The 19863-nt window shown below is 46.7% G+C and overlaps 1 protein-coding gene across 2 annotated transcripts in view; it reads right to left on the bottom strand.

Annotated features, from left to right (window-relative positions):
* Nucleotides 1-19863, bottom strand: part of AXL (AXL receptor tyrosine kinase) — a 77762-nt gene that overhangs the window by 23704 nt on the left and 34195 nt on the right. The window contains exons 5-12 of one of the 2 annotated variants that reach the window (XM_083753725.1): nt 9736-9816; nt 8422-8537; nt 6537-6732; nt 4864-5003; nt 4591-4735; nt 3798-3821; nt 1329-1458; nt 1062-1153 (exon numbers count right to left, since the gene is read on the bottom strand). In XM_083753725.1, coding sequence (XP_083609851.1) covers nt 1062-1153; nt 1329-1458; nt 3798-3821; nt 4591-4735; nt 4864-5003; nt 6537-6732; nt 8422-8537; nt 9736-9816 — 924 coding nt within the window. The remainder of the gene's footprint in view (nt 1-1061; nt 1154-1328; nt 1459-3797; nt 3822-4590; nt 4736-4863; nt 5004-6536; nt 6733-8421; nt 8538-9735; nt 9817-19863) is intronic. The other variant, XM_083753726.1, reaches the window with a different exon arrangement.

The following is a 19863-nucleotide window of genomic DNA, read 5'->3' as shown; positions in this document are numbered from 1 at the left end:
AAGCCTTCAAATAAACCTCAACCAATAGGCCAGCCAAGATGCACCAGCCATTTTCATCTCCTGCTGTTGCTGAGAGCATTTCACCAGGTCCTGTGTGGCTTCCAGCCTAATTTTCTGATTGTCTGGGAGTCCCATTTAAGCTCTTTCAGCTCAGGCCATTCCTCTCACTTCTGAGCCAGCAAAACAACAGTTTTCCAAACCAGAAAGACCATCCTTTCTTGCTCTCCCCTCCCCTTGCCAGGTGTCTAAGTTTTCTTTTCCAGTGGAGACGTTCCATTCTGTGGTTGCCGAACACACAAAGCATCTTCACTGGGCTGCTTTGGGCCCGTTAAATCTTTCGTATTTTGTAAACCTTGGCATTCTCCCAAGTATGCAGATACCTTCCTCTTCTTTCTCAGTGGCCCTGTTTTTCATTCAAATCCATCGGCACTCCCTACCTGAGCTTGCTTTTAGAGTGGTCCTTCAGTGAGGCGAGGTGAAGCCATTTACAGCAAATTTGACCGCCTCATCGTCCTCTCCATCGCCAGCCCTGCTGGATTTTCGCCCATGGCACTGTGGCAGCGCAGGGGTGACGGTAGGGGCAGGAGAGGGCGGGATTTGTAGCAGTCACAGCTGTGGCATGGGTGTCATCAGGATGCAGCAAAACGACTTGGGCAGGCCCTGGGAGCGATAGTGGGACCAGGGAGGCAGGAATACTGGGCTCAACCCAGAAATAATAATGGCCAGTAATGTCTCTGTCCTGCTTCTCCAAATATTGTCGAAAGCAGGTTTGAAGATCAAACCGTTGCAGGGCCAAAGCGCCCTGTGTCAAGGAGACTGCAAGGAGCAGCAGCCATGACTGAGGCAAAAGATGGGAAGAAGGCAGGCGGAACCACCAAATTAAGGAGACAATAGATGATGTCTGCCGAAAAAGAGCATTGGGCGGTGTTTGTATATGGGGAATAACCTACAACTGTGGTGGAGGTGGGAGCATTCCTTGTTGGATCCTGGACCACAAGGCTTGGGCGCAATGCATGCTGGGTAGTTGGGAAAGGCGGACTCACTCCTTCCGTGACACTCACAAGTGGCTTCGGTGGTCCGGCGGCTGTAGGATTTGCGGACTCGGTAGTGGACCACCAGCTCTCCCTGCTCCATGCTGGGTTCAAACGCTTCCCTGAGGAATGGGCAGGAGGAGAGAAACAGGCAGTGAAAGAGGAGAAGCTACCAGAACCGGTGTCACAGAATAACAGAAAGGCGAGATGGGGCCCTCAGTGGTCATCTAGGCCAACCCACTGCAATTCAGGAATGTCAATGAAAGCATCCATGGCAGGTGTCCGTTCTCCACTTACCCATAGCGGGTTTCCTTCCTCCTCATCCGCGCCAAGAAGATGATTATGAAGGCGGCAGCGGCGGCGGCCGTGGCTATGGCAATTACCACGTACCACCAGTGCCAGGAGAAGGCAGGGGCAGTGGTTTCTACTACGGAGAAGGGAAGAGGAGTAAGGGTCAATGGGAGGAGCCATTCCGGTTGCCCATCCAGCGCATCACTTTGTGGGATGTGATACATAAGTAGCAGTCAAGTACAACATTCCTTGTTTTCCTAGAGTGGTCATGCGGGGGAATGTTTGGTCCAGCCAGTCGAAAACTTCCTGTTTCCTCCTGGCTGGGCACACTTCCTTTGCATGTGACTTACCTGTCCAGGTAACAAAAGGACAAGGCACACAGCACTCTCTCTTTGCCTTCTTCCATTGTTGGAGCAGTTTTTAGCTAGAGATGCTCTGGTGGCTTCCAGCCAGCAGAGGACACTGGGATTATCCCCATATGGGATAGCTCCACATACTTTGTAACTAAGTCTGCCTTCAGGGATCCAACTGTGAACTGATGGCGCTGTGAGTAAACTTCTTTTACTGACTCAATAAGATTATCGTGTGTTTATTCTTTTAAGCGGAATAAAAAGGGAATTTACCAGGAACATACAATTCAATACTGAATTGTATGGTATTGAGAGACTTACACAAGCCTGCAACCAGCTACCCGCTGTGCATTAAAAGGGGAATGTAAAACTCTGCTAAGTAAAGAAACTTGCTAGCGCAAGTTAGAAAGGATATTAATAAACAATATATCCTCTCCTGCCTCCCTGAACATTCCCACACACCTTTCCCTGCCTCGGCTGTGCACACGACATACATTTAAAGCACCTACGTTTCCCCCAGAGAATCCTGGGAACTGTAGTTCACTGCAAGCACCCTAAACAAACTACATTTCCCAGGATTCTTTGGAGTGGAGCGCAATGTGCTTTAAGTGTACGATGAGCAGGCAGCCCCTGTTACTGTTTAAATTGGAAGAACAGAGGAGAGAATCCATTGACTGAATCTGGGACCAAGTACGATGCTGAGGGGAAGATGAGGGGATCTCCTAGTTTTTTGGCAGCAGGATGAGTTCTCCTTAGAAAAAAATCAATGATTTTAAAAAAAAAAATAAATAAAAATCAGATTAAAAAAAATAAATAAATTGGATTTTTAAAATAAAATACTTTTGGAGGAAAAATCTTTCTAATAGTTTTCTATTTGTTACATTATAGTCAAAAGGCTATTTATCAGGATTTAAGTTTTTCATGTGTGCTAAAACTCAGTCTAAGGTTTTTTTGTTTGTTTGTTTTTTAAAATCGTTTAACCACATCAGTTAACAAACATGGATACATATGCTATAATGTTATTGTTTTAGTTAAGAAAATTGTTTAAATTGTTATTAAAGAAATGATTATTTTTCTCCTTCCAGTAAAGTACAGCAGAAAAGTTGTCCAAATATAAACAGTTAACTTATTAAACCTCACAATAATTTCATAATTATCTGTCAATGTATTTCTAATAGTATAACCAAATCAGTAATTCTTTATATAACTATAAAAACTACTCTGAAAATTTATTATTCCAAAAACGAAACCTTCAACTGGTTGTAAATATTAAGATTATACCAGCAAGAATGAGTCTTTCTGTAAAAAAAAAATAATGATTTAAATGAAGTCTTACTGACTAGTGATTTAAATAAAATTCACCCTGTTAGAAACCAACATTTCCTACACCACTTCAGGCTGTGAAGTTTGAAAACAACTGCCCCACATCCCTAAATCTTAATCCAGTTCACAGTCTTGGACTGGAAAGAAGTGTGTGATTCTGTCAGTCAAACTTGGCCTTGAGAATTTTCCGGCGAAAGTTCAATATAAAATTTCCATTGAACCAAGTTCAATAAAAATCCCAGTTGGAACTGAACTTTTAGTGTGTTTAGGAATTCCCTGCACTATCTGCTTGGTCCTTTCCAATCTTTTTGTTCAGATGTTTCCTGCAGGCAAAGCAGGTGTGTCTGTGTCACAAAAATTGAAAATATCCTAATCAAAATGGGAAGGCTGGTGGAAGGTAAATATGCAGTCTTCCCCACGTCCCCATCTTCCTCCCTGCCAATAGTCACAAAACACACAAACCCTTGCAGCTCTTTCTCCTCCTAGAGGAGCCATTTTGAAAAAGGAGAGCAATGTCGCCCTCAAGCCTGGTCACGAGGTACTGCCTACACTGGGGAACTTTTGGAAAACAAAGTTTTAATTTATTCTTATTATCGCAAGAGAGAAGCCAAAACAAAACAAGATATAATCAAATTAGCCAACACCAAAAGAAAGAAAGAAGGAAAGCAGATTTCCAGAACCAAGGGCTCTCTGGAACGTTCTAGAAGGAAATGGAACCGCCTCTCATTCCCTGATGCTGCCCATCCCAAAATCCCAAATCATTTCTGTAGGTTGCAGGTAGAGGGTTATGCACTGTTCTTACCTGGCTGGGGCTGCGGCAGTTCATCTGTAAAAGAGAAAAAACAATATATAAATTATGTGAATATGGTCTCCCTCCAAGCCAAATGTCAGCGTCAAGCTTCCGCCAACAGGGCCTCAGGCCGTTTTTCTGGGGACATCAAAGAGAATCCAAACTCCTAAAGCAGAAAGCACGGGTCCTGTTTTATAACCAGCTTCAGTTTCTGTGACTCCGCAAGGCGCCAGAAGCCATCGTAACAAGAAGTGGGATACAAATTAGAAGCAGGAGATCCTGCTAGATCAGGACCAGGACTGAGATCAGGAATTGCCCAACACAGAACCATTCTTAGAAAGCAGGAAGTCGAAGGCTGGGCCAGAAGAACGAAGCAAAACCAAAAAGAGAGATCAAATGATCGTTTTGGAAGAACCACCAAGGAGTTGGGAAACAGTTGGGAACAGTTAAGAACTTTTTTTAAAAAAACAAACTTATTTTTTTGGCAGCCAAATGATTCCCCCATATCACATATGATACACTTAGAAAGATGTACAGCAATAATTGGCTATGAAAATGGAACTTTATTTATTTCAAGTAGTCCTTAACCGGTTTCATCATTCTGGGTCTGAATTCTTTGGACTGTATCCTACGTTAATCAGAGTAGACCCCTTGGGTAGCATCCAAGGAAACAAATTATGCTGTTATGTAACTTCCCCCACCCTCTCCTTTCCCTGTGCTTCTGTTATTTGCCACAACACTAAAGCTTGTGAGGGAAACCCACCCCCCCACCAAAAAAAATGACACAATATCTTGTATTCCTTACCGACACCCCCAGTTGAAACCATGATGGCTTTGCTCCAGGGACCGTCTCCTGCTTGCGTGTAGGCCGCGACACGGACGGTCAGATTGTGTACTGTTTTGTTCAGGTTCAAGACGGTCTCGTTGGTCAGCCCCACGTCCACAACCACCTGGTGGAGAGGGAGAGGGTGGCGAAAACGCCAGGCGGGGGATTAGGAAGATGGCGGGCGATGGCTCAGGATAATTACAGGGGAGTCAATGGAGTGCCCTCTCCAGTCCTGAGAAAGGAGGTCCTCACCTCGGGCGAGTCGCCGCTTTGACAGACCAGCTTGTATCCACGTATGATCCCGTTGATGACGCCACGCGGCTCTCGCCACTGCACGATGGTGCAGGTGCCGTTCTGAGTGGCCATGATGTTCTCTGGCGCAGCGGTGGGCACTGCCGCGGAAAAGTGTACGTTACAATGGAAACAGTGTGGCCATGACCCTTTCTCATTAGCCACAAAGTGGGGTCAGGCAAGCGGCTATAGCCCAGTCTCAGCCGCTTGACTGGTAACAACCATTATTTTCCTCTGAGCCACACTTTCAGATAACCGTGCTCGAGCCACACCAATTTTTTTCTATTGATAAGAAATGCATTGGAAAACAAAAAAGAAACCACTCCTAGCAGAGTTTGATTTATAACATAAAATACAACTATTATATATGATATGATTGTGGGGCGTCCGGAAAGTATAAAACAAAGCAGCTACATAAGAACGCGAATCTCTCCCAAAATACAATGATAAATGAACCTCTTATGCATGGACTTTAAGTGTGTATAGCAATTCAATGAGAGAGGTGAGGTTGCTTCTGCCGGGTAATCTCATTTTTATTAGTTCTAATTCGAGACAAACTCTCATGAACACACACAAAAAGCAGTCCTCTTTTCTGATCTTTCATATTTGTCCGAGTTGAAAATCCCTGTTCACAACAATAGGTCATGGAGAAATCATTTTGGTACTATCCTATCCTAATGTTTAAATGTTTCTTTGATTGCCCTTGAATCTTCCAGCTACAACTGCTTTCCTCTCCCGCCATCCCAGAATGGCAGGCCACACTCTTTGAGAACCATTGTTACTCTCTAAACCAATGTTTCCCAACTGTGGGTCTCCAGCTGTTTTCGGACTAAAGTTCCCATCATCCCTGACCACTGGCTTTGCTAGCTAGGGATGATGGGAGTTGTAGTCCAAAAACAGCTGGGAAACTCTGACTCTAAACCAGCCTTTCTCAACCTTGGGTTTTTGGACTACAACAGGGGTAGGCAACCTAAGGCCCGGGGGCCGGATGCGGCCCAATCGCCTTCTCAATCGGGCTCGCAGATGCTCCGGGAATCAGCGTGTTTTTACATGAGTAGAATGTGTCCTTTTATTTAAAATCCACGTCTGGGTTATTTGTGGGATCTGCCTGGTGTTTTTACATGAGTAGAAAGTGTGCTTTTATTTAAAATGCATCTCTGGGTTATTTGTAGGACATAGGAATTTGTTCATTCCCCCCCAAAAAATATAGTCCAGCCCACCACTTGGTCTGAGGGACAGTAGACCGGCCCACGGCTGAAAAAGGTTGCTGACCCCGGACTACAACTCCCATCATCCCTGCCAGCTAGGGATGATGGCAGTTGTAGTCCAAAACATTTGAAGACCCAAGGTTGGGAAAACCCTGCTCTAAGCCATGCATTAGGCCCCCTCCATCTTCCTGGCTTCCAAGCTGGCCCCTCTCTAAGTTCAGAGACAACCTGTGGCCTTTCGGATGTTGCTTGGACCCCAACTCCCACAAGGCCCAGCTAGTATGTCCAACAGCCCAGAGGCTGATGGGAGTTGTAGTCTAGCAACATCTGGTTCCTCATTCTTGCTCCAAGCTGCACCCCTCTTCTGGGCAGAACCCAGAAGGATCGAACACCTACTCCCCCCCCTGACTCCCATTTCAAGCTTACCTCCTTCCAGGGTTTCCATAGCAACCCAGTGGGTCCACGGGGAGTTGCCCTCTCGGGATCGACAGGACACCCGCACGTGGTAGGTGGTGAAGGGGCTCAAGCCATCCAGGGTGTGGCTGAACGGGGGGACGTGGAGGTTCTGGTTATAGAGTTCCCGGTCCGACACGGTGCTGAGGTCCTCGTCCGAGCGCACAGCCTGGGAAAAAGGGGCAGGGGTAAGGATTTGAGGACAGAAAGGCAGCATGTGCCGGGGATGGGTCGACAGGGCAGGAGTTAGGAACTTGTTATGCTCTACAATAATCTAGCTGAGATTTCTGCTTTGTATTTGATGCCCCTCTGGGCATAGAAACCGACTCCTAGGGCCCCCCACCTATTTTTTTTTTAGGGGGCTAAACCCTCCCCAAAAGTTGATGGGCATTGCCATTCAAATAATGTGTAGCCACTGCACAAAGTGACTTATTTTGCTGGGCAGGGCTTACCTCCCCCCTCCCCAATATTTTATTCAAGTTGGCGCCCCTGCCTCTGGTACACCTTCCAACTATACAATTCTATAATTCTATATGAAGCCTCTTCAGACTGTGTAACAACATTGAAGAATTAGAAAAGAAAAAGAAAAAGAAAACTCCCCCTTCCCTCTACAGTGGAACAGTCCAGGATTTTCGCTGACTGCATAACGTGTGGATCGGCTCAAAGGCTCGATCTCTGCGGCGGAATTCCAGACTGTACCACTTTGCAGTGCAGGTGGCACGTCACACTTTTTTAAAGCTCCATGTTGAAGCTCTCCTCCATTGGAGAAATTTAAAAGATTTGCCGATTTCCCAAAATTCCCCCCCAGACACTAATTTCGTCATTGGAATCCCAGACATGTCTGGAAAGAGCCAAACATATGGCAACCCTACATTAGGACCTGTGAGAGACCAGGGTTTGAATCCCCACATGGCCATGACGCTTGCTGGGTGTCCTTTGGCCAATCACTGCCTCTCAACCTCACCTACCTCACAGGGCTGTTGTGAGGAAGAGGAGCCACCACCTTGAGCAAATTGAATAAAGGTAAAGTAAAGGTAAAGGGACCCCTGACCATTAGGTCCAGTCATGGCCGACTTTGGGGTTGTGGCGCTCATCTTGCTTTATTGGCCCAGGGAGCTGGCATACAGCTTCTGGGTCATGTGGCCAGCAGGACTAAGCCACTTCTGGCGAACCAGAGCAGCGCACAGAAACATCGTTTACCTTCCCGCCAGAGTGGTACCTATTTATATACTTGCACTTTGATGTGCTTTTGAACTGCTAGGTTGGCAGGAGCAGGGACCGAGCAATGGGAGCTCACCCCATTCAAACCGCCAACCTTATGATTGGCAAGTCCTACGTTCTGTGGTTTAATACACAGCGCCACCTGCGTCCCTTACTTGAATAAATATATGCAATTAAATAATAAAAACTTGCTAACACAACACGGAGGATTTTTGTCTCAGAGGCACCTGCCTTCTGCTCTTGAGCAGTTTGCTTTGTTTTATGTGGGGAAAACATTCAAAACCTGCGCCCACCCGAACCCCAAACTGGTACAGATCACTCTGCCACCTCAAGCCCTAGAAGGGGACGGACGGATGGCCCCATATTTGAACCCCCCACCCCCTTGCTATCAGTTTTGTTTCCTGGCCTCTGCAATCCCTTTTCGAGGCTCTTTCAGTTCCCTATTCCTGGGAGCTTATCACACGTCATGAGGGCATCCGGTTGGACATTTGAGAGAAGCAGAAGCTGGCCAGGAAATGGCTCCTAAAAATAAAAGCGTTCCCTCGAAGGGCAGGGGGGAAAGTGGCCGAGTGAGGCATCCTTCCTCAAAATAGTTGGGCGAGGGAACTTGGGCTGGCTTCAAGGCTTCCCTTCTTACCTGGATGGTGCAGAACTCAAGAGCGTAGGCCCCACTCGGTCCTGGTTCCCACGTCACTTCCAGGTGATGGTCGCTACGATGCAGAAGGGATAAGGCACTTGGCCGCCCAGGTACCACTAGAGGGAAGATGTAAGAGAGCGGGTGTATGATATACCACAAGAGCTTACTGCAGAGGAAAGTCAAAAAGAGGGTGTTTTACAGCGTGGCCCTATGCATGTTTACTCAGACGTAAGTCCCACTGTGGTCAGCGGGGCCTACGTACTTGTGATTAGGATACAGGCTCCTTCTCACTGGCTTGTTCATCATTACTGTGATCCAGAAGTTGCAAGAATACACAGCTTCCTTTTATAAAATACTTTACTGATAACCCTGAAGAACAGCAACTACCAAAACCACAGATTGGACTTTGGCAAACTTAACTGGATTGATCTGTTCCTAGAGGACCGAGGGGGATGAGTTGGGGTTTTGTTTTTGCATCTTTTCTCTCTCTCTCTCTCTCTCTTTGGTAATTGTTATATATTGCAGATCAATAAAACTTTATTTTAAAAAGAATACTCGGGCAATTACACGAAGCACACTTTTTGCGCCAGCTACCTTTCTAAACGCATGCCAAGGAATCCCTGCTGATGGAAAGCTAGCATTTCAAGGATAAAGGTTTCATCTTAAGCCTTATGCTCAACATGCTTTTAGCATGGAATTTTGGTATGTGTGGTGTGTGTGTGTGTGTGTGTATCAGTAATGATCCAAATCCGCAATCTGAAAGTAGCACGTGCTCCTCCTATAAACTCAGGACAACTTGCCAAGTTAAAAAAGGATATTTGTGTTATATCTTTGCATTTGAAGTCCGGGTTTCTAAAAATGCAAATTGCATCAGCTGCGGAAGGGGGGTGCTACTTAACAGGATCAGAGAAGGTGTAGGGTGTGGGTGTGGACACCTTCCCTTTCCTCCTCTCCTGTGGTCCTGATGAACATTCCTCCTATGAAGCGAGTATATTCACTGGGAGAAATTCTCCCAGACGCCCTCACTGCCTTGGAGCAATTGAGAAGATTTTCTCCCTAAGCAAAAAAACCTAGCTTCGTAAATGGGGCTTTCCTCCAGAATTGCAGCAGGGGGAGGGATTTCCCCTCTGTGCCTGCACAGATCCCATTATCACAAAACACCAGCTGACAGTGTTTGTGTTGTTAAAAACTTCTATGTTAAATCCAGATATACATTTAGCTTCACCCTCACAGTGTACCTAAAGCAGTTGTGCTGTGGCCTTGGCAAAGGTCTCCGTTTGCTCTAGGAATGCACCCCACAACCCATCCTCTCACCTGTCACCTTTGCAGTCCGAGATGTGCCCACCCCCTTATCGTTGTGGGCCTCGCATGAGAACGATGCACTGTGATTCAGACCTGAGAGATGAAAGAAGGCACAAAAGTAGATATATTTAGTCATTATCCACAGCAGCCTTGTTTTAAAACGCAATGATTATTAGCATATCTGTTCCGGTTTTAGGTCTAAGGAGATTTTACGTTCCTAAGCTCATGAATCTTCGCAGTGTTCTTGTGAAGCCATTTGCGCTCCCCGCTTGCAGAGCGCTGCATGTTCGTTATTTATAACCTAGGTCACCAGGTGAATTTAAGACTGAGCGGAGACTTAAATCTCTCTCTCCCAGGCCCAAGTCTCACCCTCTACTCCACAAGGCAGTACTCAGGACCTCTCAGTTTTTGCCTTGCAAATCCAGCATCCCTGTAAAGTAGCTAATCTTCCCATTTTACAGACCTGGAAAGGAGACTGAGTTGTTAACCAGATAAATTATAGGGGAACAGGAAGAGTAAGCCCATGCTCAAACTATGGAGGGAGGTAGAGGTGGTAGTACCTTAATAAAATCCACCAAGGCAGGACCTCCTCTCCTATTATTTGAGCCCCAGAATAAACTCATATATTCCACACCTAGCATGACATTCTGGGTACTTCTCAAGAGCACACTGTGGACTTCTCGAGAGTAATGTACAACGGCACCTCAAACTCACCCTCTCCCCACTCTCTCCAGTTTCAAATTACAGGCAAAGAAAAATCAGGGAAATGACATTGGGGGCTATTCTGGGCTGTTATTACAGATTTCCAGCATGAAACATCAACCCCCCCCCAAAAAAACCCTGCAACGCTTTTATTATTAATAATTTATCAAAAGAATAAAATACTCCTTTGCCCAAAGTCCCCACGCACGAAGCAAACATTATTATTCAGAATAATTATTTAATCCCGTGCGAATAAAATGTCACCTTACTTACATTGAAATTAGCACCTCTGCTAATTAAACTGACTTGCATATGGTGCTTGGGTTTACGTGGCTTTTACACGTGTGTTTCATTTGTAAGGGACGCAGGTGGCGCTGTGGGTTAAACCACAGAGCCTAGGGCTTGCCGATCAGAAGGTTGGCGGTTTGAATCCCCGAGACGGGGTGAGCTCGCGTTGCTCGGTCCCTGCTCCTGCCAACCTAGCAGTTCGAAAGCATGTCAAAGTGCAAGTAGATAAATAGGTACTGCTACGGCGGGGAAGGTAAACAGCATTTCCGTGCGCTGCTCTGGTTCGCCAGAAGCGGCTTAGTCATGCTGGCCACATGACCCGGAAGCTGTACGCCAGCTCCCTGGGCCAATAAAGCGAGAGGAGCGCCGCAACCCCAGAGTCGGTCACGACTGGACCTAATGGTCAGGGGTCCCTTTCCCTTTACCTTCATTTGTAAGGTGCTCTGAGCATCTCCTTTATGGAAGGGGAAAGCAGGGTGTGCTTTTTAAAGAGTAAACAATATTAAATAACTACATGCAGGAGGTCCCAGGTTCAGCCAGGTAGGGATGGGGGAGAGAGAGAGATCCTCATCTAAAATCCTGGGGAGCTGCTGGTAGTCCCAATATTCTTCAACCTTGGGACCAAAGGCTGGGGGTGAGTTGTTTCTCAACATCAGGTTGAGGAGCAGAGAGCTAGAGCTAGCTGGACATGTGGTCTGGCTTCCTCTGTCTTCCTGGGAACTGAACGGTCTCCAGTTCCGTGACGGAAGAAAAGGCAGGGCATAAAGGTTAGAAAACAAACGGACGTAAGAAAACAAAAGCAGACTTTTGTCGTCCTCCAGCCAACCAGATCCCTTCCTGCCACCCTCCCCTCTGCGCCAGAGAAGCAACATCTGGGGACCAGTCCTCTGTCCCAGCTGGTATGTCCTGTTCCTTCCGCCCACCCGTCTGTGGTTTGGGTTTCCTCATGTCTGGCTCCAAGCTCCAAGCCTTGGCCCCGTTTCTGTGCTTCGGATGGTCTCTCGAGCCAGGACTCCTGGGTTCGTTTATCCTGATTAGGGAAAAGGGTGGCTGGGGGAGGCGCTACTGCAAGAAGCAGGGGCTGGCTTCTGTTGCCATCAGGACAGCCGCAGGGAGCCCTCTGGATCAAGATCTGCTTGATCCAGTTCTGGTTTAAAGATTAAAAAAGGATAAGAACTGAGAGGAGCTTCCCATCAACAGCCCAGGAGCAGCAGATTAAGCTGGCACACACAGGTCACCCGATTACAGTGGGCTGGTGAAATATACTCGGAGTCGGGAGTGGATTTCATGCTCTTTATTCAGCTCATAGTGGTGAGGAGGAATGGAAGTTCCCCCAGAATGTCTGCCTTATATACGTTATTTACACAATGGGCCCCATATGATTGGTTAATTCCGGGATTCTCCTGTAGGCCAATCCGGTTGTGGATTCCGTTCCACCTGGAGTTGGATTGGGTGGCTCCTGTGGACCAATCAGACTGCTGCATTCCAGTATCGTAGCATGGGTTGTCAGCACCCGGGGCAAGGCAAGTAATTTGCGCCCCCTAACCCGTGGATTTGCGCCCCCTAACTCATGGATTTGCGCACCCTAACCCTAACCCCCAGATGTTGCGCCCGGTGCGGCCGGGCCCCCCTGCACCCCCCACGCTACGCCACTGCTGCATTCTGAATCCTATTGTTCTAGGACCAATCAGACTGCTGCCTTTTGGATCCTATTCAACTCAGTACATAACAGTTGGGCTAAGGAAAACCTTCCATCGTAGAAAGGTTTTCTCTCCCTGCAATGGAATGGTTTCCTCCTCCCCATCCATCTGCATGTGTCGTAGAGGGAAGTGAGGGGAAGTAGATGAGCTACTTGGGAAGGTTGCCCATCTAGGAGGAGGAAAACTCTGGTCCTAAACATCCGCTGCCTTGCAGGATATCTTTAGGAGAAGAAAAAGGCTACGGAGTAAACCCTACACAAATGTGGAGTGGAGTCCCTAAGGCGGTTGGATGGTGTCTTGTATGCCTCCTTTTGGCAGCTCCTGCAGCCAGGCTGGTGCCAAACATCTTGCTCTGTTTTGCCTTGGACCACATCAGTGAGGCCGAGAGGGGGGTCTTGTCATTGGGGCAGCCCAGGACCTCCACGCGCACTGCCCAGGATAGCGCCCCTGGGAGGCCACTTTGGTACTGCTAACGCAGTGGTTTGGTTTCACACCCACCTGTCTCTCGAGACAGACAGATGCCAAAACAAATATGTGAATGAAGCCAGTATCTATGCACATGCTAACTGTGTTTAAATGGCCTTCACAGCTTATAGGCTTCAATCTGCCTTACTATCAAACTCTCTGTAAGCTCCTTTACAACTAAGCTCCTCTTGTTAGTTTATCGCTGGTTTCGTTTCTTTTTAGACATTTTAAATCACTTGTTTTCAACCACTTTTCTCAATAATTCCACTTGTAAATCCCTTAGAGATTTGTAACAGTAAAAGGCATATACTGTAATTTAAAAAAAATGTAAAGAAGCAAGCTAAACCAAACAGTGCACAGGTCTAAAGTCATATTTTGTCCAAAAGTGAAATTATGGTGATACTGCTGCAGTTTTGGTTCTGTTTAAAGGGCTATAGTCATTCATACATTCATTAAGGAAAGATTTATTTTTTAAAAATCACATTTATCTCCCAATTTCTCCTCTAAGGATCTCATGGTGGCACACATTGGTTCTCTTCCTCCCCATTTTCTCCTCACAACAACCCTGAGAGGTAGGCCAGGCTGAGAGGAAGACTGGCTCAAGGTCACCCAGCGAGATCGGGGATTTGAATCCCGGCCTCTTGGGTCCTAGTCCAACACTGTCATTTTCAGAGGAGTTGGGGAAGTGCTCGGTCTTTAAAGCAAGGATCTCTCACCACCCTTTTTGGGCCTAGCATCCCATTTGGGAATCTAAGTAACTTTGGTAAGAAACCACAAAACAACAATTTCACAGAAGGAAAACTGGCAATGCTCCCTCTGTAAAGAAAGCAGGCAACACACACACACACACACACACACAGCAGAGTGCCAGCTTGGCCTCGCAACTGTGGGTGCTCGGGGCTGTGGGTGCCATGCCATGTGCCCAGCCCCTTTATGGATACTTTTGTGGGTGCTTGGGCACCAAGGGCCCCAGGCAGTTGGCACCTATCTCTCTCTCCCTCTCTCTCCCCACCCCCCCCCCTCACAAATAAATAAATAAATAAATAAATAAATAAATAAATAAACACAGGACAGGCATAAAAGCAGGCAACCCACAACTAAATAAGAAAAAAATCCAAAACAAATTCCAAGCTATTTTTTAAAAATGGAAGGAGTGAGAAGCCTTGGTAGGTGCTAAGTAAGGGCAATGTCTGAGAGTGACATAGTTTCCATGGGAACCATATTGGGGACCCTGGCTCTAAAGATTTTTTTAATATATATATATGTGTGTGTGTGTGTGTTTCTTTCAAAGCACATAAAGGCACAAGCATGATGCAAGGAGGAGGAGTTTGCCACTAGCCATGACACAGTCACTAGCCAATAGGTTCCTCTGCCTCTTTGGCAACAGCATTCCATGCCGCAAGCTCCGTCACAGCAGTGAAGTATGTGCGTCCCATTGCATTTTTGTGAAGTACTATGGCGAGCGAACATGATGTACGCACACAGACCCCACCGAGGATGAAATCCGCTGGCTGAATGAAAGCTTTCAGATCCCTGACGGCAACCAAGAGTCACTGCACTTTGAACACACCATTATTACTGGGATTTGGCGAAGGGCCCAGATTTAACCCTCTATCCCATGCAACAACAGGTGCTATTTTCTGACCGCACCATTCCTGTAAGGACTGAGTCAGCCGGTGGGCACCCGGAAGCTGTCACCTGGACCAACTGATGGCATTTAAGGGGGGAGGGAAGATGTAAAAATCCAATGGAGGCAGACCACCTGCTTGGCGGCCCTGAAATCCCTGTGGAGAGGCAAAGGCTAAGGGCCAAGTACCGCAGACGAGAGGCAAAGAGAGCGCGGGTGAACAACGGCCAGCCCCCTCACGGTGGTTGCTGCTCCTCTCCGACCACATCATTCCTGCAAGGGCTGAGTCAGCCAGTGGGCAACTGCATAAACAGATGGCGTTGGCAGGAAAGGAGCAGCCAGGGAGATCTGCATGGAAGCATCAACTTCGTTCCACATTAACGCAAAGGCTCACAGGCGAGAAACTCTGTGGAGTTCACAGAGACTAGCAGGAATCAGAGAACAAGCTTGCCCCTTTGCCGCTGTTAGAGGGGATCCCCAACGCCTTGGAACTTGGACGTTTTGGCTCCCGAACGCCGCAAACCCAGAAGTGATTGTTCCAGTTTGTGAACGTTCTTTTGGAACCTGAACGTCCGACGTGGCTTCCGATTGGCTGCAGGAACTTCCTGCAGCCAATCAGAAGGTGCAATTTGGTTTTCGAACATTTTGGAAGTCGAAAGGACTTCTGGAACGGATTCTGTTTGACTTCCAAGGTTGTACGACTGTACCTAGGTTCCCTTACTGGAGGCCAGTAATAACCAGGTAATGAATCAAATGCATTTATTCGTACGCACAAGGTAGCAACCCCGATGCGGAAGTCACTATGAAGGATTCAAATGCAGAATCATAAGAGTCGTAGTGTTGTAAGGGACCCCGAGGGTCATCTAGTCCAACCCCCTGCAATGCAGGAATCTCAGCAAAAGCATCCCTGACAGATGGCCACCCAACCGCTGCTTAAAATCCTCCAAGGACGGAGAGACCACAAACTTCCACTATTGGAGAGTTTGGATTTGATATCCTGCTTTATCACTTCCCTAAGGAGTCTCAAAGCGGCTAACAATCTCCTTTCCCTTCCTCCCCCACAACAACTCTCTGTGAGGAGCGGGGAATCAAACCCAGTTCTCCAGATTACGAGTCCACTGCTCTTAACCACTACACCTTGCTGGCTCTCTCTTCCCGTCAGAAAGCTATTTCTGATGTTTAGTTGGAATCTCCTTTATTGTAACTTGAAACTGTTGTTTGGGGACTATCCTCTGGAGAAAGAGAAAACAAGCTTGCTCCATCGTCCGTGTGAAAACCCTTTAGCTAGTGGAAGACGGCTATTCTAGTTCCTCTCAGTCTCCTCTTCTCCAGGCTAAACACACCCAACTCCCTCGACTGTTCCTCATGAGGCTTGGTTTCTAGACCCTCGATCATCTGGTTTGCCCTCCTCTGCACATATTCTAGTTTATCAATATCCTTCTTAAATTAGCAGTTCACAGCTTTTGACAATTGGTATGCAATCAGTCCCTTTTGTCGTTATCCCATTTTACATCATAAGGCACAAAAGCTTAATCCGTCATTCTCTCCAAAGCTTCTGCAGCATAATTTGCCGCATTCTCCCATCTCCTAGGAGGAGCGCAGAGAGAAGAAACGCCACGGCGAATCTGCAGCAACACAACCGGATGCCTTCATCTGCTACAGGTGCTACAGCCTTCCAACAGTTCGACTTCACCCCCCCAAAATTCTCTCTTCCATGGTCTCCCGCCTAAGTGCTTAATCTGCAATTGTCTCTGAAACTCCTACAGCAAGATTTGTTGCATCCTCCATCTCCGGATGTCTCCAAACGCTTTCTTATCTGCAACATAGCTCACTCACTCCCTTTCTAGCATTTGGCCTTGTTTTATTTCCACCCAGCAGTTTCTCTTCAAGACGATTTAACTAAATGATTTAACTATTTCGGTCTCTTCGCTGCCGTGAGAAGGGTCTGGTGAGGACATCCTTCCCTCCAGCTTGGTGCCCTCTGCAGTTGGTTATTGCTTTATTTATTGCATTTATATCCTACTTTTTCCTCCTCCAAGGAGCTGAACCACAGTGAACGTGGTTGTCTCCCTGCTCTCCTTCTTTCATCGCTACAACAACCCTGCGAGGCTGAGAGGCGGTGACTGGCCCAAGGACACCCAAAGTGAGTTTCATGGCTCTCTCTTCTTCTTCTTCTTCTTTGGCGATCCTTCATGGCCAAGTAAGATTGTCTTCCATGAACATGGTTTTAACAGTGAGTCCATGTGACTGTGGAGGCCAATTCTGGATCCACACACCCTTCCAGTTGGGACATACCGTAGGTCCCAACTGGAACTGATCACAGGGTTTGCCAAGCATGCCTTCCTCTTCACACGTTTCTCCCTTTCGTCCTGAGTTCGAGCGTCTTCAAAATCTATCTAAAGAAGTGTGCATGCACACAAAAGCTTATACAGTGGTACCTCTGGTTACGTACTTAATTCGTTCCAGAGGTCCGTTCTTAATCTGAAACTGTTCTTAACCTGAAGACCACTTTAGCTAATGGGGCCTCCCGCTGCGCCGCCGCCATGCGATTTCTGTTCAAATCCTGAAGCAAAGCTCTTAACCTGAGGTACTATTTCTGGGTTAGCAGAGTCTGTAACCTGAAGCGTATGTAACCCGCGGTACCACTGTACCAAGAACAAACTTAGTTGGTCTCTAAAGTGCTACTAGACAATTTTTTAAAAGTTAAAAATATATTTCAAAATCTATGACGCCTTTGGTGAAGGCTGTGCTCCAATTGGAGCGCTCGCAGGTCAGTGTTTCCCTATTGTCGGTGTTTATACCATATATTTTTTTAGTTTTTTTTTTTTTTAAAATAATATTTATTAAGATTTTCAGAAATACAGAAAGAAAAGATTAAAGTACATTCAAAGCCTTATTTTCATACACCCACTTTCCGGGACTCCCTCTTTCCCCCACCCCTACCATATTCCCCTATCATATTGTTGGCTCCACAAGCTCTCAGTTCTAATTAAAACTTAATTTGTTTAAACCATTAGTCGAATTTAAATTTAATTTTGTACAATCCCCATCAATACCCTTACTAACAAAACAAAAGTTCTTTCCCCAGGGCCCACCCCCTTTCCATTCCACAATTTCCCTTTTTTTTTTTAGTAATAAAAACACCCCACACAATAGAAATATAAGAAAATAAAAAATAGAGAGTATAGTAAGTAAAAGAAAACCAATTCAGAAAATAGTTGACAAGCCTTTGGATTCTATTTCTCCCCCCCCCCCCGTCCCCGGTTTAGTTTCCCCCTGACCACCAATCCATGTTGTCTGCCTGGAATTTTTAAAGTCCATAAATCACATTTTTCCCCCAACTCCTTGCTAGCTTTTTCTTTTTATAATTATTTTTAGAATTATTTTTAAACCATTTAGCATCAAATCTTTAATAACGCTCCCCCTATTGTTCTTTCCAAGTTGTAGTCCAGTTTCCTCTTGTTCCGCTGCTAAAACGTTCTAGTTCAGAAATTTAGTAAGTCTGCAGGGGTTATTGTTATTCAGGAACAAAAACTTGCGTTCAGTCCCTTCCTTTCTTCAATAGAAAATTCTATTGTCTCCTTTAGCTGAACACCCTGTAGACACAATATTGTTTCCGTTTTGCAGCTTTCCCAGAAGATAACCAGTCCTATAAAATTCCGATGGTATTTTTCCACTTACGACCTTCTTTGTAATGTCCCGAAACTCCTCTAGGGGGATTATTGTAACTTTGTTTTCTCTAGTCCAAAAGTCCAATTGTTATCCATGTTTTCGCCATTTTGTATCCAAGTTTTAACGGGTTGTAATTAATTGTAACAAAATTTAACCAGCAAAGTCCTCGTATTAAAGTCCTCTTTGAATTTCCGACTTTGACAGCTACTTTGACAGCTGTCAAAATCTCCTTCGCTTTTCGCCAGGCTCTCTCCTCAATCACCCCGGCTCCCAGGGGGGGGGGGTTACGTTTTCCTTCTCCCTCAATTCTTCCTCCAGCACAGTTCTTGTAATTTCCCATCGTGGAATTCTTAGTTTTTATCAGCAATACAATTCTTTTTGGACCTTGGTTTCCCAGTCCTTGTTTTGGAAGGTTTACAGTAGGGAGGGGGACTGACTTCCTTTTTGGATCCCCCCCCGCTCGTATCAAATCCAAAAAAAAAAAAAAATTTTCTTTTTTTTTTTTTTTCTCCTTTTAAACCCGGTTTCCAAATTACTCACGGGTTATTGTTGAAAGTCCGAATTCTCAATGGAAGAAGTCAGCGCTCTCCGCCGGATGGCATGCGGCTTCGCTCGGCAGGGATAGCAAAGGACTCAAAGCACCACGCTTCTCCCCGGCACCCGATCCGTAGCCTTTAAAAAGGCTCCTTCACGAGTCGGGAGGGCGCTAGCGGTGCCAGCCGAGTCTCCATGTCCACGGCCTCCGTGGCCGTGGTTTTTAAGGGTCCCCGCATCGCCGGTGCGGTAGGACCCAGCCCCTGCCGAGCAGGCTCCCTCCGGAGCTCGGAGGGAGTCCGCCATTCGGCGATGGCGCCAACCCGGAAGCGGATATATTTTTTTAGTTTTGCCTTGAGAGAGTCTTTAAAGCTCTTTTGTTGACCACATTACGCTTACCATTTTAAAGTTCTGAATAGAGTAGCTGCTTTGGAAGACGATAATCAGGCATCCCATGGCTGAGCAAGGATTTGAACCGAGGGGCCGAGGGACGCGGGTGGCGCTGTGAGCTAAATCACAGAGCCTAGGACTTGCCGATCAGAAGGTTGGTGGTTCGAATCCCCGCGACGGGGTGAGCTCTTGTTGCTCGGTCCCAGCTCCTGCCAACCTAGCAGTTCGAAAGCACGTCAAAGTGCAAGTAGATAAATAGGTACCGCTCCGGCGGAAAGGTAAACGGCATTTCCATGCGCTGCTTTGGTTCGCCAGAAGCGGCTTAGTCATGCTGGCCACATGACCCGGAAGCTGTACGCCAGCTCCCTCGGCCAATAAAGCGAGATGAGCGTCGTAACCCCAGAGTCGGTCACGACTGGACCTAATGGTCAGGGGTCCCTTTACCTTTTACTTGGCGCCGAGATAACCTTGTGGTGTTTTAAGCCACTAATGAATCCATAGCCTAGGAACCTTTCAAGAAAAGCATGTAGGTACGTGATGGGGCTCTTTATTGTCTGTCCCCAGCACCTGCTATACAGAGGGATACCATCCCTGTGCATGGGACAACAGATCTAGCCGTTGTGGCAATTACTTCCTCTGATCTTTCAGATTTTCTGGTTTCCAGCCAGTCTCTTCCCGGCCTGCCCACAGCCCACCTGCCTCCGAGGTCCTCCTTGCATGCCAGACAAGGACATGAAACTGCATGCATACTGTAATTACAAA

The sequence above is a fragment of the Podarcis gaigeae genome (assembly GCF_964106915.1).
Source record: "Podarcis gaigeae genome assembly, chromosome: 8".
Taxonomy (NCBI): Eukaryota; Metazoa; Chordata; class Lepidosauria; order Squamata; family Lacertidae; genus Podarcis; species Podarcis gaigeae.
Note: the sequence above shows the minus strand (reverse complement) of the source record. Positions and strands in the feature narration are given on the sequence as shown.